The 24,271-nt window shown below is 42.7% G+C and overlaps 1 protein-coding gene across 1 annotated transcript in view; it reads left to right on the forward strand.

The window, feature by feature from the left end:
• Nucleotides 1–24,271, forward strand: part of LOC142291191 (amine oxidase [flavin-containing] B-like) — a 102,343-nt gene that overhangs the window by 44,002 nt on the left and 34,070 nt on the right. The window contains exons 6-8 of the mRNA XM_075335538.1: nucleotides 10,795–10,936; nucleotides 18,496–18,645; nucleotides 21,042–21,201. Coding sequence (XP_075191653.1) covers nucleotides 10,795–10,936; nucleotides 18,496–18,645; nucleotides 21,042–21,201 — 452 coding nt within the window. The remainder of the gene's footprint in view (nucleotides 1–10,794; nucleotides 10,937–18,495; nucleotides 18,646–21,041; nucleotides 21,202–24,271) is intronic.

Consider the following 24,271-nt stretch of genomic DNA (forward strand, 5'->3'; position numbering starts at 1 on the left):
TAGTATCAGCAAAAATTGTTGAGGAAGGTGCAGGAGCCCATGAAGAAATGGAGGACGAACTTGCGATGGGCATGGAAGACTCAGCAGATGAGTGAGAGCTTGCTCACATTTCGGTTGTGCGAGGTTGGGGGGAGAGGGCAGAGGAAGGAGGCATGATTCTCACCTCTCTGCCACCAACACACCAAGGACTTGGTCCTCCTGGATGCACAAGACACATGAGCGACTTCTTGCTGCACTACCTACAACATGACCCTCGGATTGTACGAATTCGAAGTAATGCTAACTACTGGGTTGCCACACTGTTAGATCCCCGGTACAAGACAAAATTTGCCGAAATAATTCCTGCCATAGAAAGGGACGCACGTATACAGGAGTATCTGCAGAAGGTGGTACGGATTCTTAGATCTGCTTTCCCACTACCAGTGCTGCACAGAGTGAATCTCAATGCTTTCTCATGGATAGGAGGAAATGGTCTTTTACTTGTCCACATCTGAGGGACCGAGGGCTGGCTGCTGTGCTGAGATGGCATTGAGTACGGTGTCCCTGCAGAGTTGCACTTTTGGTCATATACCAAATGAGTTGAAAAAGGACAAATGCTGGTGGAAAGGGGAACAGGTGTGTTGGAAAGGGGGAAAAAGTTTTTGTCCGTGGGTTTGTTGGTTAAGCAAAAGTAACATTTGATGAAGAAACACCATCTGTTACGGTGGGACTGGCAGATTTGGATAAGGTGGTATATACTATGTTACCGCTATATAACGAAAATTAATAAGAAAAGAAAGAGAAAGGTATATATCCCCATCAGCAGTCAATGTCCACCGTGCTCCCAGATGGAAAAGGAGAGGTTGGCAACTGGAAGGTTAGGTGGAGGATACAGATCTGTGTGGCTATGAAACTAATAGTTGCCTGAACCGAGTTAGACGCCACTCGGATCTGGAGACTGGGAGCCCTGTTAGCGTCACAGGGTCCACATGCCCACCCAGCCCAGGAACTCCCTGTTAACATCACAGGGGCCATTGAGTACGCTGACCGTGTGCATTGGGGCCACACCTGTGGACAGCAGGCGCATCAGCAGCAGCAGGCCTGTTAATGCCACTGGGCTGCACAAGCAGGACTTGTAGGACAGGAGCTGGTCTTAACCGTTCTGCGTTACCAACTGTGGTGGCGGCGTGCATCGACGCCCTATCCCTGCCTACCTCTGGCCTAAAGCTGCAATGGGTTCAACACATGGAGGTGTGCTCTTTCGGAGCATAATAGAAGACTGCGCCCCTCCTTGTTGGCTCCAGCCCATTTTATAACCTGGGTCCGCCCAAAACCAGGGTGGACCACAATGCACCTCCTGGAGACAAAAGCAGAGTGACACGTCATGAGTGGCATAACTAGCGTCCTATTTGGAACCGCAACTTCAATAATGACCTCATGGCTGCCACGACACAAACACCTCACCAGTCATCGTCTGACCATCAATAATGAGGTGACAAGTCATAGGGGCGGGCCTCTGCAAGCCATTTGGGAGTGGCCTGGCAACATTGTCAGGACACCTGATGCCCTGTGGTCTCTATGGCCCCCCCACATCAGGGGCAGGGCCAAAGAGTTCATTACCGGATCTAGTCTCTGATGCAGTAAGTGCCTGAGCATGGTCAGTTGTATGAAATAGAGTCTCTGAAAAAAGACTATCAGCTTTAGTATGGTGTCTAGGCACAAAACAGGACTTAGACCCGGCACGGAATGCAAGTACCTGTGCAAAGAGGCTTTTCGCACTAAGTGTGGGAGCATGCGCTGTATCCCGAAATGAAGACTTAGCCTCAGGAATATGGGGAGATAAGGTATGCACACCAGTGACTATGTAAGGGGAATACATGAAATAGCAGAAACTGCTGTGTGAATACTGACTTGAAAAATCCAATAGCTATATGTAAGAGTGAAAATGTGAAAAATGGAATCTGCATTACTGCCATGAACATATGAATCAAGAGAATTTAGCTACTGAATTGATCAATGCAATAGAGCCCCAACACTACGCCAAAGTATTTCTCTACGTTGGGGTCCCTAGCACCCAGTTCAGACTTAGAATGGTGTTCCAAACGTTATTCTTTATTTGTTAGTAGTTTTTCGTTTGTGAACCCTCCCCAACCACACCTATTGCCAATCCATATCATACGCATAAATAGCCTGGGTCTCAGCTTCCCATACACGGTAAGTTTTTTAACTGCATGAGAGGACACACACAAGCTAGGGACCCCAACGTAGAGAACTTTTTTTTAGGTTTTTGCACCCAGTTCAGACTTAGAATGGTGTTCCAAACGTTATTCTTTATTTGTTAGCCTCAGGAATGGCACAGTCAGGCTGAGCATACTCACTAGGCGAAACACTGTAGTTAGGTTGCAGCTGGGGTAAATCGGCACACGCATGCGCTGCCTCTACACACTTACACGTGGAGGAGAAATTGCTCTTCGGGTGTGGACTTGGAGATGCGGTCTATGAACAGAAGGAAAAGCTAAAGGAAGCCTCACTTTCTATCCCTCCAAATTATCAAATGCAGCAATGAATTCCCTGAGTTTGCTATAACATTAGCGTAGCAAAATGTGCATGAGGGTGTCCTGCACAGGTGCTAGAAATAGCTTGGCACCAGTGGGACAATAATGAAATACAACAGCCAGTTCTATGATGCCACTAAATGGCAGTATTTTTTGCTATCATTATAGCTTATTAAAAACAGAGCAGGAGGGTGTCCTGCAGAGGTGCTAGAAATAGCTTGGCACCAGTGGGACAATAATGAAATACAACATCCAGTTCTATGATGCCACTAAATGGCAGTATTTTTTGCTATCATTATAGCTTATTAAAAACAGAGCAGGAGGGTGTCATGCAGAGGTGCTGCACATAGATTTGCACCAGTGGGGCACTAATGGAGTACAACAGCCAGTTTTTGTATGCCACTAAGTTTACTCAATTTTTGGTATTATAATGTCTTAGTAACAATGAGTTTGAGTGTGCAATGCAGGCAGACGTGCTGCAAATATCTTTGCACTAGTGGGACAATACAGAAGTCCAACAGCCACTTTTATGATGCCACTAAGTTCACTCAGTGTTTGCTAGTATAATGGCTTAGTAACAATGAGTTTGAGTGTGCAATGCAGGCAGACGTGCTGCAAATATCTTTGCACTAGTGGGACAATACAGAAGTCCAACAGCCACGTTTAGGATGCCACTAAGTTTACTCAGTGTTTGCTAGTATAATGGCTTAGTAACAATGAGTTTGAGTGTGCAATGCAGGCAGACGTGCTGCAAATATCTTTGCACTAGTAGGACAATACAGAAGTCCAACAGCCACGTTTAGGATGCCACTAAGTTCACTCAGTGTTTGCTAGTATAATGGCTTAGTAACAATGAGTTTGAGTTTGAGTGTGCAATGCAGGCAGACGTGCTGCAAATATCTTTGCTCTAGTGGGACAATACAGAAGTCCAACAACCACGTTTAGGATGCCACTAAGTTCACTCAGTGTTTGCTAGTATAATGGCTTAGTAACAATGAGTTTGAGTGTGCAATGCAGGCAGACGTGCTGCAAATATCTTTGCTCTAGTGGGACAATACAGAAGTCCAACAGCCACGTTTAGGATGCCACTAAGTTCACTCAGTGTTTGCTAGTATAATGGCTTAGTAACAATTAGTTTGAGTGTGCAAAGGGCAGGAGGGTACAGTGCCAGGGTTGTGGGTCTGGGTAGAGGAAAGGAAGCCTCCCTTTCTATCCCTCCTAATGGGGAAATGCAGCGAGGAAATCCCTGACCTTAGCTACACAGACGCTGTCATCTTGTGTAGCTGTTAAACTCTGTTTTCACGGACCTGTCACCTATGGCTCTGACCCTGCCGGTATTAGCCCTTAAAAGGACTGATAGAAAGTGCTATCCCTATGCTGTACAGCGCTGTGTATAGAGCGTACACAGCAGTATCGGAGATAGGCGCTGCGCCAGCGGTGACTGACACCAAGGACGCAGAAGAGATAATGGCGTCCGGACGGGCAGATACTCGTTTTTATAATGCAGGGACATGTGACATGGACATCCTATCACACATGCCGTTGCTGCTCTGGCTAAAAGTCCACTTAGCTGTTTGTGTGTCTGGGATTTGCTGACATGCTGGCCCGCCCCACTACACGCGCGCGCTTAGGGAAGGAAGACAAGAAAAAAAAATAAAAAAATGGCGATCGCCATTATCCCAGCAGCAGTGATCTGAATGCGCTGTTCCCGCACACTATATGCTGAAATTTCATAATAGTGTGAGTCACAGAGTGACTTACACTATTACAGCGGAAAGCCAGCTAGTAATTAGCTGGTCTTTTTGCTGCTAGAACCGTTTCTAGAACTATCGAGCTTTAGCAAAAAGCTCGAGTTCTAGTTCTATCTAGAACAGCCCCCAAAATCACTCGAGCCGCGAACTGGAGAACCTAGAACCGCGAACCGCGCTCAACTCTACTCTCAAGCCTATACAGATTGGAGTAGGACAACATGTATAAAAAGTATCATGTGATAAAAATCAACCCAAAATACTCATTTGCCTCATAATTCTGCACAGTGTAGAGCATACAGCGGCATGTAAAGGCTTGGGCACCCCTAATCAAAATTACCTATTGTTGTAGTTATATTACATTTTTAGCTAGCACCTGTTCACAACTGTTGGATGTGCAGATCAGTCTTTTCTATATACGTATTTCTAGTGTATTTCTTTTTGACTGAGCCCTCTGCTCTATAACCAGACTGTGTCCACTCTCCTTTATAACTGCATCTTTTCTGCCCAGACATGTAGGTTTTTAACCCAGATAGAGACATCTTAAGTTAGGATCCTGGTATATAAGAGATCACCTTATCATTGGTTATTGGGCTCAAATGCATTGGCCAATATATCAGCTAAGCATCTCTTTTTTTAAATTATTCCTATACCAGAGTTCTCTTATTTATTGTTCGCATTCTAGAGTGCTTCTGTATGTATTTTTGCAGTTCTATTGTGTTTCAGCTAACACCTTTTCATACTTGTTGGATGCGCAGGTCAGTCTTTTTGATATATTAGTGGTCAACATTACTGTTATTGTGAACAGTTAAGCAAGTTGAAGATGAAATTATCACTAAAAGTCATAAAGTTAAAGATGACACGTTTCCTTTATATTTTAGGCAAAACCAAATATATATTTTTATTTACATTTTAAAATTAACAAAAAAGGAAATAGGGACAATGCAAAAGCTAGGGCATCCTACATGGGTACTACCTTGTAGTACCCCCTTTGGCAAGTATTACAGCTTCTTAATGCTTTTTGTAGCCAGCAAAGAGACTTTCAATGCTTTTTTTGAGGGATTTCCAGTTTCCAGTTCTGTGATATTCCTGTGTTGTCTTGCATGCACTGCTTTTTTGAGGTCTAGCCACAGATTTTCACTGATGTTCACATCAGGGGACTGTGAGGGCCACTGTAAAACCTTCAGCTTGCACCTTTCTAAGGTTGGCTATTGTGAATTTTGACATGTGCTTAGTGTGGAGACACGTGGGTCAGTGGGTGCTCCCATCCGCTGACACGGCCACCTTTAGACAGACAGCATGTCCCAGGGTTCATCCCAGCTGAACCCGCCCGACCTCCTTAACCGTGGGCGGAACACTACTCAGACAACACAGGATGAGGGAATCACAATATTAAGACTTTATTGGATCCCCAATCAATTAACGGCATATGGCACATAACCAGCAAAACTACAGAATGTAACCGGCAACAGTTTCTCACCCTTTCTCTGGCTCAGCAGGGATTAGAATGTCCATGCCTCAGAGCTTCCAGGGCTACTTACTCCAAACCAGCAACACCCCGCTTTCGGTGGGCACCCACCGAAAATGGAATAACGCCAGATTTAGGAAGCTGGCTGAGAACCGCAAAGCCTGTAGTCAGGTGACTGGATTGTCCCAAGCTGGATTCCTTCCTTGGGTAGTCCTTGATATCTCAGCTGAATCCTTGCATTTGATGCTGAAGTCCATATAGTATTATAATCCTGGTTCGGTTATAGCTTGCCAATCGGATCCGCAGATCCTAGATTGGTATCATGTAGCAAGAGTCTAGCCGGGCAATGGACAGTCCTTCTTCTTATACCCCTGAGCCCTCCATTCAGACCATTGAGGTCTTCATGATTGGTGGATAAGGCTGGGCTCGTATTGGCTAGATTTCAAGCTGTATACAAAATATCTCTAGTAGTAATGGTCTCTGGCAGGGATGAGGGAGAGACAGCTAAGTTACATCACATCTAGCAATACATATAGTAATACGATGGGAGGTTCGCATAATTGATTTGTCTGAGTATCTGACCTTCACTGGCCAAGGCAATTACATGAGTCAACAAGAACTTTAACACTAGACTCCTAAAGGGGGCTTTACACGTAACAACATCGCTAAAGAGATGTCGTTGGGGTCATGGAATTCATGACGCATATCTGGCCTCTTTAGCAACGTCATTGCATGTGAAACATATGAGTGACCGCTAATGATCAAAAATACTCACCAAATCGTTGATCGTTGACACGTCGTTCTAATCCCAAATATCATTGCTGCTTTTGGACGCAGGTTGTTCGTCGTTCCTGAGGCAGCACACATCGCTACGTGTGACAACCCAGGAACAACAAACAGCACCATACCTGCGTCCCCGGCAATGAGGTGGGCGTGTCTGTCCTGTGGCTGCTCTCTGCATCTCCGCTTCTATTGGACGCCTGCTGTGTGACGTTGCTGTGATGCCGCACGAACCGCCCCCTTAGAATAGAGGCTGTTCGCTGGCCACAGCAATGTCGCAGGGAAGGTAAGTCCGTGTGACGGGGCATAGCAATATTGTGCGCCACGGGCAGCGATTTGCCCGTGACTCACAAAAAACAAGGGTGGGTGCGATCGGCAGCGGCATCGCTAGCGATGTCGCTGCGTGTAAAGTGCCCTTTAGAGTCTTGTAGAAACAATGAGAGGCTTATCCCCCGGTTATCATCATATCTGGCTGAATTTTAAGAAACTTAACCTATGCTAGGCACTGACAGAGTCCATGTCATCACACTTAGCACTATCCATTTGTAGAAGCTATCCTCTTTTCATCTTCAGCTTTTTTACAGTTATGCTTACATCAAGAATTTGTTATGTCGTGAAACTGAAATGACAAAGAAGAGCGGCGCAAATGGTGTCTTATCCGGTGGTACCAGAAAGAATTTTAAAGGTGCACTAACCTGGTGCGGTTGTGTTAAAGACACAACCACTATAACCACGTGTTGAGGAAAGCTGCTGCAGAACCCAGGAAGATGGCACTGAAGGAGATGGAAAAAAAGGATATGGATGTAAGAAGGGGTTTTCCAGCTCCGAAACACGTAGAACAATAAAATCTGATGTCGTAATCCCCGTTGATCTTCAGTGATCTTCTTCTGGCAGCGTGGATGGATCCTTTTCTTCCATCTCCTCCAACATCAAGAATTTGATGAAATTTAATTGAATCCATTTTTCCCTTTAACAGTGAAATGTTTAGATGAATATTTACATGATTCTGACTTTTATGGTGACACAGGAGAGGTTTTTTTGACTATTCCATGAAACCCATATTTGTGTACGTGTTTCTGAACAGGAAAAAAAAGGGACCACAGCCCCAGAGTCTACTAAATGTTCCTGAAGGTCTTTTGCAGTCAACCAGGGGTTCTGATATACCTTGCTAGATATTCTATGCTAGTATGCTAGTCACAGAAATTTTATTTGGCCTTCCAGATCTCATCTTGACCTCCACTGTTCCTGTTAACTGCCGTTTCTTAATTACATGTTGCACTGAGGAAAAGGCAACTTAAAAAAGCTTAACTATCTTCTTATAGCTTTCCCCTGCTTTGTTAGCCTCCACCATGTTCATTTTCAGAGTGCTAGGCAGCTGCTTAGAAGAACCCATTGCTGCTGTTTTTTGGCACAAGGTTAGAGGAGGCTGAGTTTTTATAAAGCTGTGAAATTTGCATCACCTGATCTTTCTTACTAAATAATGATAGTGAACAAGCCATAATCCTAACAGGCTAATTAAGGTCTGAAACCTTGATTATCTGAGCACACAAATCTCAAAGGGTGCCCAAACCTATGCATCGGCCCATTTTCCTTTTTGTAATTTTTCAAATGTAAAAGATGAAAATATGTTTCATTTTTGTTGCCTAAATACAATGGAAATGTGTCATCTTTAATTTTACACCTTTTAGAGATGATTTCATCTTCCACTTGCTTAACTGTTTACAATGACTGTAATTTTGATCAGGGTGCCCAAACTGTTACATGCCACTGAATAACACTACATGAAAGCAGCAATTATTGGATTGCACAACATACAGTAGCTAGAGTGAAGTCTCATTTACAGTACGAAGGGCAGAGATATTTAAGAAAAATGTTTATTCCTGCATTTCTATATCTCTTCATTTATTTTTTTGGAACATAATGATTTATGTCTTTTGTGTTTCAATGAAAGCTGCTGGTCAAGAACATGGGAGCATTGACTTATATATGTATCAGTCCTGCATTTACTGTAATTATCAATACTAATTTGCTTACCTAATTATTAAATAAATATTACCTCTGCACTACTTGATCATATTGGAGTAAAAGCTAATTCATTCCCTTTATTCATTTTTAAAAATCAAAGTTACATACTGTAATTGAGGTTAAAGGGAACCTGTCAGGTGCAATATGCACCCAGAACCACAAGCAGTTCTGGATGTATATTAGTAATTCCTGGCTAACCGTCCCTGTATATGCTAACACAGATAAAGAAATCTTTAGAAAAAGTATTTCTAAAGATCTTTTACCGTATGCTATTGTGACGCCCCTGTGGTAACCAGGCGTCACAAAAATAAGGTAACAACAAGGTAACAGCTCGGGTATTACATGACTGTGCCAGTTATTACACATACACACGAGCACACCAGGACATTTACACTCGCTGTACCCGGCTGGGAGCCTCACCTCACCAGATGACAGGGCTGGGCACTGTTAGATAACAGGCAGCCAACTAGGAGGAAGAGACCAGACCTTGGGAAGGAGAGAGTGACCTGGGAAGTGGTAAGTGGGCAGTCAGAGAAAGGAAGTGAAAGAGGAAGGAGTGAGGAGAGGAGTTGTAAGAAAGGTGTCAAGACAGACCAGAGGCTCTTGAGACACAGAGAAAGTGGAAGGAAACAAAGGAAAGTGAGGAGTAAGAAAGTCGGCGGAGTGGTTGTAAAGTCACTGCAAAGACCTGAGTAGAAAGATCAGCCACTCAGAGGAGGAAAGTAGATGCAGAGGGAGAGAGCAAGCTCCAAGGACAGAGGGATCTTATGGCGTGGACATCCAGGGCTCACAGTACTTTACACGCACGGGTTGCAGATCCCAGAACAGACCAAAACTTCAAGCTATCTGTTAACTCTGCCAGGCGGGTGGGTTGACAGGACTCATCTGCCACCACTAACATCCGAGGCATCAGCAGCAAAGAGGGGACCGGGACGTATTCCCTTAAATAGTCCAAGCTGCCTGTGGCAGGACCCAGACACCAGGAGGACCTCCAAGTGCTCCATGCCAGGGAGGACCCACATACACTAGAGTGCACAGGTGGAGAGTGGCACGAGGTTTGCAGGCACAGCCATGAGGACGCGGGCGCACCTGGGACCCAGTATGTCCCCAGGGCGTGAATCCAGTGAGTAAAAACCATCAAACTGCACTCTCTGTCTGGACTGTTTCATTGCACTGCACCTCTACGTTAACCCTTTCACCTACCCCTGGGGAAAAGCCCTGCTCTCGAAGGGCTCCACCATCCACGCTGCTCCCATCCATCGACCCCAGTGGGAACCCGCAGCGGCAGCCCTACTATCCCAGGCCACAAACCGCGAGTGGCATAGTCAGACTTTTATTTTCTTTTTCGTTTTCTTTTTCATATAAAACTGGTCGAAGGTGCCCCTGGATCTGGTACTCCTCGAGCCATGGTCCAGCCGGATCTGAGCAGCCCGGCTGCCCCGGAGCATGACACTAATAAGTGAGGGGCACTAGTCCCCTGGGCGTTAGTTCCCCTGGCTAGTAGCCTCCATTAGCATGTTAGTACGCCCCTGTGGGCATGCTAACATGCTAATGATGCGCACACGATCACTCACTTCTCCGCCGCTATCACCGTTCGAAACTGGATTTCGGCTCAGTGCGTATGACCCCGGACTTTGGGTCATGCGCACTATGAAGCCGGGTGTACGCGTCCTGGCTTCAAACGGAAGTAGTGCACATGACCGAAAGTTCTGAATTATGCGCACTGAGCCGAAATCCAGTGTTGGATGGTGATGGTGACGAAGAGGTGAATGAGATCATCCTGTGATGCTGCGTATTCATTAGCATGTTAGCATGTCCACAGGGACGTACTAATATGCTAATGGGGCCGACTGGCGGGGGAACTAACACCCAGGGGGCTAGTGCACTCGCTCATTGGTATACGATATAAGATCTTTAGAAATACTTTTTCTAAACATCTCTTTATCTATGCTACTAGATACAGGGACAGTTAGGCAGGGATTAGCAATATGCACCCAGAACTGATCGTGGCTCTGGATACATATTGCACCTGACAGGTTCCCTTTAAGAATGGGATAGCTATGACGCATTTATGGATTTTTGATAGATCTTGGAGATACAATGCATCATAATTCCTTAAAGATAATGACAAATACATTTTACCCTAAATAAGAATCACTTTACATTATGTTGTACTTAAAAACTGTAAATATTACATTTATATTAAATTTATAACTATATTTGATATTTATTTGAACAGTTCAGCAAGGCGGTTTGCAGAGTTATTTGTGAATTTGGTTGTTACTGCTGAGACACAACAGGTTTCTACATTGTGGTTCCTCTGGTATGTAAGGATCTGTGGTGGAACTACACGGATTTTCTCAACTGACAATGGTGGACAGGTAATTTATTAATGTATATTGACTTTATACCTTGCGTTATAGCAATACAATGTTGAATGTTTGCAGGCAATGGCCTAATTAGAGACTTATGTTCCCCAAAACAAAATTTGGACCAATGCGCCCATCAGCATGTTCGTCAGATGTAGAGGCCCCTGAACTAATGTGTCCTGTCCTGGCCACTATCCTGTAATAATATCATCTGTCTTGTAATGTAATATTGTCTCCTATCCTGTGATAATCTTCCTGATCCTGTAATAATTACCCCAACCATCCCCTGTCCTGTAATAATGTCCCACATCCTGCCCTCGTCCTGTAATAATGTCCCTCATGCCGTAATAGTTTCTGCCATTCTTGCCCCCATCCTGTGATAATGTCTCCCATGGATGGAAGCCTTATGACTGTTATTGAAAAGAAGGGTGGCTATGTTTGTCACTGATGTTTTTATTGGAACATCAGAAATGTATTTGTGTGTGTCGCAGGCAGGGGCGCAGGCCAGTGGGGAGCTATTCGAGGCGCCCGGACCCAGGATCGTGGCTGTGGCTCAAGTGGCAGCTGGATCCGGGGCTCGTGCAGCAGCCCGTCGCCCACAACTTAACAAAGGGGGTATTTACAGGGGAAGACTTTGTCAGTGACGCCACCCGTGGGTTGCGGTGATAGTTTGGTGACACTGCCGCTGCCTTTATATGGGACGCCCAGGGCTGATGGAGCAGGGCAGCAGAATGGTATCCCCTCCACGGGTAGGGGAGGTGTTGTCCCGGGGCCCAGGTGTAGGTGATGTGCAGTGTTGGGGCGCCGTCTGCAGGCTGGACCGGATGACACCGGTGTACTCACTGTTTAGGAATAAATCACTCAAAGTCCAAGTAGTAAACCAAGTGCCGGATACCGGTAGCCTCCGGAGGGGTGTGCTTGGGTCCCGCACACCGGTTGACAGGACAGGGGCCCTTCCTCCTGCACTTCAGTGTTTTGTCTTGTGTGTTGACTAGTCTGTATAAAACGGGAAAAATTGCTGTGGGAGCTGTTGCCCGCAAGATCTGACCCTTGGGATTTTTGCAGGCATTTGTAGACTCCCTATCCCTCGCATTGGGCTTCCGTCTTGCTCTATCTGGGCTCACTGGTGAGACAAGACGTGGAATCTTGTCCCCTGCTGGCTAATTGACAAGGGGCTTAAAGCTGTCCTCGCCCTAGGGTCCAGGCACCCCGACTGTGTACGGCCTTCGGACCGGATTCCCGCTGTTCGCACCGGCAGGCTACAACCCTTCCCCGGTCCACTTAAGGTTTCCCGTGACCGGATCTCTGTTGCCTGTGGCCCTGCTCTGCCATCTGCCACCTAGTCAGCTCAGGCAGTCCTGCAGTCCGGGAGCTACAACCCCCGACTACCACTTCACTCCTCTCACTTCCTCTGTCCAGACTCAACTGCGTCTCAGCTCTAACTGACGTGTTTCCTCCCCTGACACCTCAGGACCCCTAGGTGGGCATCACAATCTGCGTGGCCCCGACCCCTGGTGTGTCCCTATTGTACTGGGGGGGTGACTAGGCCTTGTGGCTGGTGTATGTACCTGTGTGTGGGGTGTGTTGGTAGGACAAGGAGGAGGGGATCCTGCATCTTGAAGAGGGATGCAGTCTCCTGTGACAACCTGGTTTTGCCAGGGCGTCACATGTACATTTTTTATAGCATCTGTATCCATAAATCTTGAAGTTGTAAAGAAAATTTTTGTAAGTTGTCTGATATGTCATTTTTGTAACCGCTCTGAACAAGGTAGGCCAATAGTGCAAAGTAGCCCCTCAGACACCTATAACAGGACAGTAGGGTAAACAGTTGAGCTTATTAAATACATTGGCAAATCCAACTGGCGGGAACTCCTGCTGTGGTTGAAATCAATGACTCTAGTTTTACAGTAGCTTTTATTGTTTTTTTAACCACCAAGAACTAATGGGACTCTGTCAGCACAAAATTACTGTTGAAAACCAGGTATGGGTGCTCAGTGCACTATGGCAGAGTCAATCATTTAAGTGCACCTTCCCACCTGCTTGTTTCCATATAGTTCTGGCCTTTTCTGGCTCTATGAAGCCAGAACTGTCAATCAATGAGAGGGGGTGGAGATAGATAGAAAATAAGCAGGTGGAACTGCACTAACACTGATGAGCAAAAGAGTAACAATGTTTTGGACTTTAGAATTTCAGGCTCCATATCTCACCATCCACTACATCTTTGAGTGTGAGACTACCTTCATTTTATAGACAATCATCTTGGCTATCTCATACATAAATGACTTGCAATTTAAATTTTGATTATTTTGTTAATATTTTGTAAATCCACCTTTGGCTTTCAACACTGCCTGAGCTCTTCTGGGCATACTCTCGATTAGCCTCAAGCATGTCTTGACCGAAATCTGATCTCAGGTCTCCTACATAGTCCCAATGTTGGTGCATACTAGTTGACTTCTTGGGTATAGAGCTATTTCACCAACTCTACCGACAATTATTGGGTTGAGTTCTAGGGACTGTGGGGGCCAATCTAGCACCTCTATTTCAAAGTGAGATTTGGAGCCTGAAAGTCAAAAGTTAAAAACATTGTTACTCTTTTGCTTCTAATTGTGAATGTTTGGCCACGTAATGATGCATGAGTGCCTGTACTTGGTCTTTTTTTGCTGAGAATGTCCCATTCAGTTCTGCTTAAATTCTGTTGAATTTGCAGTCTGTGACATATTGGAATCCGATTATACATATTCTATTGGGAAAGATGTGTTAAGTGGGAGTATGTGTCATTTGGACCAAATTATTGTTAAGACTGAAAAGGGGTTAAAGTTGTAAATAATTTGCAGAAGGTGTAAGAAAAAAGCCCTTGGTGAGCTGTATAGAATAAAGCATCATCATTGAAATTGTATTGAGAAATCATGCAGTTTATGTCAAACCTAATAGTTTACAGAATGTGAAAGCCTACCATTTTATTTCTGATGTCACTACAATTCATTGTGCCCTTGAATTTGGAAAGTAGGGATTTCCGCAGAATATAGGCCTTTCTATTGCTCTTTCTGTACCTGTATTGCTGCACCCAGTAGGAAACAGAAGTAATGGGAGAATGATAAGTACTTGATCTTTGGCAAAAAGCAGTAGTTGCTCTTTAACCTGATTGATTTCTATTGCAGAGTTCATTTGGATTAATTCCAGAATGTGTAGTGAATATGTAGCCAATAAGTTTTAGCGATTTCTACACACTTGCCAGGAGCTAAAGTGATAAAAAGCAAATCAGTAGAAAGGTGGATGTCTGTAATAAAATAAGTTGTATATGTTATAATCCTATTATAAAAAATACAGACAGATTAAATGTATAGCACAATGGCGTACTGTTGGCTGGGAAGATTGCAGTGCCAACAAGTCACTCTTTCAGGGTGTTAGGGTGGAGTGCATCAATAAAAAAAAAAAAAAAAAAAAATAGTCTACAGCTACATAATAGCCGTCTTCCAAAGATTCACAAGTTTTCTCGGATTAGACATCCTTAGGCCTAAGCCACACGGCATGAAAATCGGTGTGAGTGGAGTGCGATAAAAAATCAATATTAGCCTGTGTGTCAGGACACATGAGCGATTATTTTCTCAGCCCTAATCGGACCGAGAAAACAATCGCAGCATGCTGCAACTGTAATGCAAGACTCTTTCTCTCGCACCCATTCTATGGGGTGAGAGAAAAATCGCACTGCACTGGCGGTACACTGGTGTACCGCGAGTGCAGTGCGAGAATGGCAATACCCGGCTACGGAGGAGAGAGGGAGATAAATTCCTCAATCTCCTCCTCTGTGCCGGCCCACCCCTCCTCAGTGCCAGCCCGCCCCCCGCAGCTGAGTTCCGCTTGCATGGTCGGACCTCAGTCTCAGGGACACTCGCATGACACTCGGCTCTGCTGTACTGCCAACGTGACCTGAGTGTGGGGATCGCAGTAATCCCCGTGTGGCCTCGGCCTTAAAGGGCAAGTCATGTGAAAGCCGTTTTGTGGCAACATGATATGTCAGGTCAGAAAGATACAAAAAGTTGTTGAGAAGTCAAGGTGACCTTAGAAGACTGATTCGGCTGATAGCTATCCTATCTCTTATTCTTATGAAAGTATAACCTGGGCTCTCCAGAGCCTGCATGTGTCTACAATAAAGAGAAGGAAAAGAGTCAACCAAAAACTAATCATCCTTCACCACCATATACATTTGATGGATGGCTAACCTAAACAGACGTGTAAATCTAATGTGCGTAGCCACTTTAATAACTTTTTTTGCAGAGATTGTAGTCCCAAACAGTAAAGATCGGGAACTAGAGCTCATTTTAATATAAAGTTTTGAAGACCTACTGGCCAATTAATTGCAATGAATCAACTTTACATGAGAGGGAAAGAGACTGTCATGAGGAAAAATGCTATTAACCTGAAGATTTAGAGTTAGTCTGCATGTTAATAGCATTATGAACCTACCTGGCATCTGCACATTAAACCCCACTGCCGGGAGGAAATTATCTTTATACCTCTCGCAGCGTTCAGGTTTTAGTCTTGGGGTCAAAACTGAATTCTCCCATCAGTGTTCTGGTTTCAGTCCCGGAGGTGCCGTGGAGGGTTCAATAATTTCTGTGTATGGAGAGTGGCAGCTGTAACCACCCCCCGCACTGACTGACAGCTGCACATCATTATAACCAGCTGTCAGTACGGGGGTGGATACAGCTGGTGCTCTCCATACACAGATCGGTGACTGAACCCTCCGTGGCACCCCCGTGACTGAAACCAGAACACTGCTGGGAGGATTAAAGTTCTTTTTCTCCTTGCAGTGGGGGCGCTGGGAGGTTTCAGAATGCTATAATCTGCAGATTAACCCCATATCTGCAGATTAATAGTATTTTCCATGTGACAGGTTCCCTTTAAGATTTGTAAAGAAAAACTGATGAGCATTGCTATTTTTTATGAGATAACAGTTGGAATCAATGATGGTTGCAACAAATGCTAATGAGGAGTTCTCTCAAGGACCTGCAAAATCGACTGTGTGCCAGCAAATTATTAATGCTCATTGTGACATGGCAGTAACGATTACTTGTAATAGGGTTAGCATTGACTTTCTGCTGCTCAATAAAGTAATACTGTAATAAAATGTAATGTGTAAAGGTGGTTAAAAGTTACATCTAAGAGATCTAAGAGCTATTTTGTGATTAACCTTTGTACAGAAATCAATGCTTTTTTTATACTCTCATAAAAGTGGAAAATAAAATGTCCCTTCTGATATGTTTCAGATCACAACGGAAGCAAAAATGTCACCCTTGAATAGACCTTTTTTTGTTTGGGTGCCAAAATGCCAACAAATGATGTCTCATATGTGTTCGATAGGAGACAAGTCTAAAGAGATTGCACACCATGGTGGCAGATCTGCTCACAGTAATACCATCAACATGTAGCCTGATGTCATGTGGAAAAATGGTGACTTGGATACTTTTGAAGAACTGGCTGTACCACTGAGGTTCAACTATCGTATTTTATGCCATCCCACACCATAATCGCAAAAGTAGGACTGTTGTGATATTACCCTGGGAAAGCCTCTTCATGTTGTAGCCTAAGTGGTGTCTAGACCAAATTTCAGCTATAATTGCCCTCAAAACAAAAGCAGGACTCATTGCTAAAAGGAATAGACTTCCATTCCAGCCTCCTTTTTTATTCTCCACAATGGTAACCTTTGAGACTGGTGGCAGGAAGTGACTGGAGATGTCTTCAAAAGTGAACATTACATTGGACCTACTTCTGTGATTGTGAAGTGGGGTGGCATAATGTACAGTAGATGGATTCTCTAGTTTTAATTATAGGTATTGTAACAGCTCAGTGTTACATTGATTTTCTGGTGGATCCAGTGGTACAGCCATTTCTCCAAAGTGGTCAAAGGGGCCATTTTCCCACACAACAATGTCAGGCTGCATGTGGCTTGTGCGCCTGTGAACAGCTTGTATGACCTAAACGTACTAGCAAATTTGGGTCATCATTGGTTGGCAATTGTTAAGGAAGCTGCAGGCAGTGGATTTTAATCATCTGCGTGCGCAATGCATTGAGCATGGCAGAACATTCCTCATACAACCATTAAAAACCTCACATGCCAAGGCGTGTAAGCTCATGTATTTCTGCGCATGGTGCTCATACTCGATACAAAATAAATCAAGATGTTTTTTACTATTAACTATTTTGTCTCCATAATTTCATCCTTTATATATAATTTACTTTCCTCTATATCCTGTACTTTTTATACTTTTATGACTTTTCCTTTTTGATGCTGAAATTTCAACGTCGATGAGTATATACACTGTGTGCAGAATTATTAGGCAAATGAGTATTTTGATCACATGATACTTTTTATACATGTTGTCCTACTCCAAGCTGTATAGGCTTGAGAGCCAACTACCAATTAAGTAAATTAGGTGATGTGCATCTCTGTAATGAGGAGGGGTTTGGTGTAATGACATCAACATCCTATATAAGGTGTGCTTAATTATTAGGCAACTTCCTTTCCTTTGGCAAAATGGGTCAGAAGAGAGATTTGACGGGCTCTGAAAAGTCCAAAATTGTGAGATATCTTGCAGAGGGATGCAGCAGTCTTGAAATTTCCCAATGTTGATCATAAACAAGCAACTGACAGAATCTATGGATGGTAGGCTGTTGAGTGAAATTCAAATACAGGGATTGTTTGTGAAAAGCATATAATATAATAACCCTTAAAAACCTCAATTTTAATTCAATCTCTTAAAATCATCCAAAAACACACAATGAATAAATAAATACCTAAAGTGCACAGATAGAAAAGGGAGTAGTGTTATAGAACAAACCCTACAAGTTAGCCTCCCTCCTGTCTTTACCTCACGCGGGGGTTGGCACACTAATGATAGATGATATGGCGCCCCCACTCTCTGAGGGTTATCCCTAAACTGCCCCATCTTGTACTAACGGCAGGTATGAAAGGTGCTCATATCTAACAATAGGGTGCAAAACCGTGCTCATTAAAAGTAATCAAATGGATAGCCAGTGAGGTATTTAACCATTTAAGAGGTCGTATATATGCACCAATTACCCCACATTGACTTTAAAAGATTGAATTAAAATTGATGCTTTTAAGGATTATTATATTGTAGGCTGTTGAGTGTCATCATAAGGAAAGGAGGCTTTATTGGTCACTAATTTTTCGGGGTTTTGTTTTTGCATGTCAGAAATGTTTATTTCTAAATTTTGTGCAGTTATATTGGTTTACATAGTGAAAATAAACAAGTGAGATGGGAATATATTTGGGTTTTATTAAGTTGCCTAATAATTCTGCACAGTAATAGTTACCTGCAAAAACAGATATCCTCCTAAGATAGCCAAATCTAAAGAAACCCCCCTCCAACTTCCAAAAATATTAAGCTTTGATATTTATGAGTCTTTTGGGTTGATTGAGAACATAGTTGTTGATCAATAATAAAAAAAACCTCTAAAATACAACTTGCCTAATAATTCTGCACATGGTGTAGATTACTTATTGAATTTGAAATGCTATATGTTTCAAAATTTGTTTGTGCTTTTAGGAGAGAAAGTTTGTAGGAGGATCTGGGCAGATAAGCGAAAAGATAATGGCACGGCTACAGGACCGAGTGAAGTTAGAGAGACCAGTGATCAGGCTTGATCAGTCTGGCGAAGTTGTCACTGTGGAGACATTAAATCATGACATTTATCAGGTAAAAGCAATAAATTATGTTAAAAAATAAATTTATTTTTCAACATATTCTAACATTTTTTATATATTCCATACAAGCCTGAACATAAATTTACATTGCAGAATTGGAAACATGAAAAACTGTAAAACAGCCTTATAGACTTTCTATTGAGCCCATATACTGCTCGGTGGCCATGCTCAGGCAAAATCTACAAGTTGCACGCTGCTGATTTCTTTTTTAAGTGACTGTTGGGGTTCTCAAGACTTGTTGCCATGTCAGTCTGCAGGACATATATATCACATGCAAGGTGTGGGTTTATGGAGTGGGCAACCTGCACCATACACATAAAATGCTCGCTATTTTATATAGTCAGGATATGATCAGAGCTAAACTTCAATTATTCTTGTTAACCTCTTTATATGTCACTGTCAATGTCTAACTGTAGCATTTAAGGTATGCAATACTTGGTTTAGTGAACACATTGGCTTCTCTTGAGGTAATCATGGGGTGGCAATGGCTTGCAACGGTAGCTATGTGCCAGCTGATGGCGTCCATGGCTGCCATGCTGGTACCTCTCATACAGTCCAGCCACAGGGTGGTCTACATAGGAGATTGTGATTTTAGCTAAATAGAACAAGTAATCCAATGATCACAGGTTCAGATCCCTGTAGGCCACAATATACCTCTGAAGGGTAGGGTTTTGAGTTTGGACTAATAAAATAGATGAACAAAAACAAACATGCACACATCAATGTCTTCTTTATTTTTCTTTTCTATTCTTTTTAATAAAATTCAACCGCTTTCCCAAAAATGATGTAATAAGAAATTCTAGGTAGGTACATGACCAATAAGCAGTATGAAACAGGGTGTTGTATTGGTGTCGCATATATGGATCTAAAGTTTGACTAGCAAAAAAAAAAATTACTTTATTACATACACATTTTATAAGTTTGACAGTTGCAGGTAATTGTATGGATTTGTGGGATATTTCTTTTGTATTTACAAATAAATAAATTATTCCCCTCTTCACAAAAATTACTTCAGAAGAAATAAAAAAACAAAAACTCAGTACAATTACTTGTGACACCAAGTACATTATTTCTGATTGACAGGAATTTCAGTTGTTTTTTCAGTAAAAAAATATTGAGCTGCCTTACTGCTGCTTTCTAGTGCATTATAAATGAAGAAAAAAAAATGTGTATTTGTAATTTAAATGCAGCCTGAAAGATGCCATCCACATCACATTACTAATCAATCAGACTGAGTCTGACACTACTGTTGCCACTTCTGTCTCTCTCTCTCTCTCTCTCTCTCTCTATCAACTGAATTTCTGTATTATTCAGTCTACTATTCTCACCTTTTTCATTGCTGCAATTGTACATCATATTATTGCTGGATTTTTTTAATGTTTTCGGGCTTTGTTTATTGCTGGTCTGCAAGCTTTGATATTCTTTCTCTATCATAAATGATCTCAAAATTGCTGCTGCATTCCCTGCCTTGGCTTTTATACAAGTTCTCATAATATCTCCTGATTGACTGTGCTATGCAATGTGATGGGATAGCTGCAAGATATTTTGACACTGGGGTTTTAACAGTCTTCTGGGGCTGATGCATTATTTTGCAACATTTAAAAATTTGTGGCAGGCATTTTTTAGGGATTTGCACACATGAAATTTGTAAATTGCTTGAATTTACCAGGACAGGCAAATTTTGTAAAATTAGTATGGCAAAATTTCGTAAAATTACAACTGCATCAAATCAGTTTACTCCTCTCTAATACTGCCCTGAAGAATCATGCTGTCAGGTCAGTTTTTTGTGTAAAAGTAAGTGCCGTAAAACAACACTCAAAAGATAATAGCAGATTTTTAGGTATTTTTGCCATTTCACAGCACTTTTTTAATTCTGCCCATTTTCTAGTACATTATATGGTGAAATTGATGGGATAATTCCCCCCCCCCCCCTCCCCACCCCCACACACACAAAAAAAGACAACCCTCATATAGCATGGAAGAAGGAGAGGAAAAAACTATTTCACAAAAAATAAAAAATTGCCCAAAGTGTTTACATTTTGCCAGGTTTCCCCACAGGTAACTGATGATTGCTTAGCCCGAGTCCAAGGAAAGTGACAGTATGTCGCCTGTTTTTATGTAAGGATCCTGATAAGTACATCTTATCCAAAGTATCCAAAGGAGACAACTTTTTCAATGGTTCATACGCAAGGCATCAGTATAATCAGGACCAGTTCCCTTTGGTTAACATACCAAACGGTTTGGGGTAACAGGTAGCGCAGTGATCCTGAGCCAGTCCTTCATGCACTCAATTGAATAATCAAGCATTGGCAAACTGGAAGCCCCTGCAGCACCATAATTAATATAAATCATAGAAATGTACATTTTTTGCTTGATTTTCTCTTTCAGAGCAAATTTGTCATCAGTGCTATACCCCCAGTATTGACCACAAAGATTCACTTTAATCCAGAGCTGCCACCAGTAAGAAACCAGCTAATACATCGTCTTCCAATGGGATCTGTGATCAAGTGCATGGTCTATTATAAAGAAGCCTTTTGGAGAAAAATGGGTAAGCATTTATTTCCTATTGCCTCTATAGATTCAACCTATTCTTCAGCACTTGGCACAGTTTGTGATGACTCTCATTAGTTCTATTCCCAGAGGGTTTACAATCTATTGGAGCAAGTTTTATAAGAACATAAATAAACTGTCAATAAAGTTACAAGTCTATTAAGACCATAAATCATTATTGAATAAACCATATAATCATATTTAACTCGATTAAATTGATGCAGCTCATGTCTTAATAAAAACAAATTGTCTTAATTTATTCTTCTTCAGGAAACAATAGGTAATGTAAATGGTAAAATAAAACAATACTAAAAGTAGCCCTGCATCACCATAGCATAGTTACTTGTCTACCCTCATGTATTCTCTTTTTAATATCAATATGTTATAGAATGTTATTTAATATAATTCTATGAGCAATTATTTAAAAATATAGAGAAAAAAATGATCAAAATGTAGTAAGTTCAGATAAAGTTAGTCCTCCATATATCCCATGTGAGACCATATACAGCGGCATGGAAAAGTTTGGGCACCCTTGGTCAAAATTACTGTTATTGTGAACAAGGATGAGCGATCCCAAAGAGTAAAGTTCAGGGTTGGTTCATACCGAACACCGGGTTTTCAGGTCCCAGACCCGAACACAGACTTTTAACTGTACGCCTGGTTCCTGTTTTGGTTTGTTATCTGAATAAAGCTTGTTGAAAGGAGGCAGAACAGCCAATCAGCAAGCTTTTTCAGTATGGGCACTTCCGGCCCTATCACAGTCATGTCAATTATTGGCATGGCTGTGATTGACCGGCGCACCACTGTAAAAATAATAATAATGATTAATAAAAATTAGGTGGGCTACCGCTCTATTTTTTTATAACCAGCCAAGGTAGAGCAGACAACTGAGGGTTGGTTTTATCAGGGTGGGAAGGTCCATGGATAGTAACCCTCCCAGTATATAAAATTGGATCAAAAAAGTCCCGGGAATATTACAATTTAAGCAGAGTAAACAAATATTCCCAATATACACATTTTTATTACAATAAAAAATATCACACCACAGTGTAAAACAAACATATGATCATAGGATCATGTACATATAGTTCATATCAAATGACAGTTCAAATGTGAAAGGTAATAATGGTTCACAATCAGGTTAGAGCATAGGACTTAACTTATAGGCTGCAATAGAATATTTGTTCAGCACCCAAGATTTGGGGCATGTCAGTCCATAAAGTCCAAGCAGTTATATGCTGTTGCTCTTCAGAAGTCCTTATATTATAAGTGAACCATCAACCTTCATGTCATGCATAAATTCCACCTCAGTAACTCCACCTCGACGCGTTTCCCCACACAGAGAGTGTGGTTCATCAGGAGGCTATGAGGTAAATACATAAAATCAGCATAGAGATACATACAGGTGCACAGTTTGAAAACATTATCACAATGGCATGAAAAAATGAAGAAACAATGATGATTAGTACTTGCCCAGGATGATATGGAGATTAGGTGTGCAGGTCCATGGCGTCAGGTAACAGGATCAGCAGTGGTACAGATAGTACTGTGCAGATGACCACCACAGTCCAAGTGATCGCCATGGAGCTGCACCACCATGTGTGGTATATATATATCACACATCATTCAATACACCTGAAGGCACAACAGGGCGGATGCTATCGGAATATCCGGTGCGCACCCCCGGCACGGCGCGCGCCGCATGCACGCGCCAGACGGGGGCCCATAGGGACCAATAGACCTGCCGGCCAGCTAAGCTAATACGCTCCGGGGATCATGCCGTGCATGCCCAGTATCGTGCGCGCTCTGCGCCCGCGCCAGACGGAAACCCACAGGGGTCAGAGCTACTGGCAAAGAAAAAGGAGCTACCGCGCATGCGCGCGGTCTCCATAGATGCAGCGCCAGCGTCCTTAGGAAACCACATCTCGTGACCCATTAGAAAGAATGTAGGCAAGCATGCGCAGTGCCATAGAGTCTGGACTTAGATAGATTTTACAGCCGCTGATGAAACTCATTAAAACAGCGGTGTAGGAATACATTATTGATCACCGCATCCATAAAAGCTACCACCGCAGGCCTCCAGGTATAAGAAAGATAATATAGATAATACACTAACATAGATTAAATAAGATATCATAGAATATGAAAACATACATGTGGCTTATATCGCCTACATAGATAAACAATACATATTCTCCACAGCAACCCTAAGGGCAAGCACATTGCAAAGATAATAGTAATAATATCCATCAATATAGATAAAACCCCTTACGGAGTAAGTGAGTATTCTTCCAGAATAAGGCATAAGGGATTTTTTAAAAAACAGTATAAACCCTGTCCATACTAAGTGGGGAGGAAGCAACTAAAAATAAGCTGCTCATTAAGCCCCCCTGGTGTAAGGGAGCCCAATTTAAATATCCATGCTGACTCCTTCTGCAGAAGAAGCCTGTCAAAATCTCCACCCCTAGGGTTAGGTTTTACCAGCTCTAGTACAGAAAAACGAATATGAGTTATATCACCCCGATGGATCGTATTCATATGGCGGGAAATTTGTGTATCGCGTCTATTCCGAATATCGGAAAGATGTTCTCCCACTCTCCTCCGGAGTTCTCTTAGGGTCTTGCCAACGTAGTCCATTGGACACGTGCAAGATGCCCTATAGACAACTCCGGAGGTCCTACAATTGCTAAAATCACGCAGATAGAATGTTTTACCAGTGGCCGCACTCTTTATTCCCTTACATTGTTTCATTGATCCGCAATACTTGCAATTCCCACAACGGAACATACCGACAATTTTTCTATCCAGCCAAGTTCCTTCTGGTCTAGGTGCCTGGTACATGCTGTGAGTAAGCCTATCACCCAAAGAACGTCCCCGCCTATACGTAATGCATGGTGATTTTGAAATATGTTTAGAAAGGTCGGGGTCAGCCCTTAAGATCCCCCAGTGTTTTTTAATTATCGAAAACACTCTGTCAGATTGGGTGTCAAAAGTACCAATTATACGTGTGATGTTAGAGTTAATCTCACGTATCCTCAGAGTCATAAGCGAGTGTCTATTGGTACTTT

This window comes from Anomaloglossus baeobatrachus, chromosome 2, assembly GCF_048569485.1.
Source record: "Anomaloglossus baeobatrachus isolate aAnoBae1 chromosome 2, aAnoBae1.hap1, whole genome shotgun sequence".
Taxonomy (NCBI): domain Eukaryota; kingdom Metazoa; phylum Chordata; class Amphibia; order Anura; family Aromobatidae; genus Anomaloglossus; species Anomaloglossus baeobatrachus.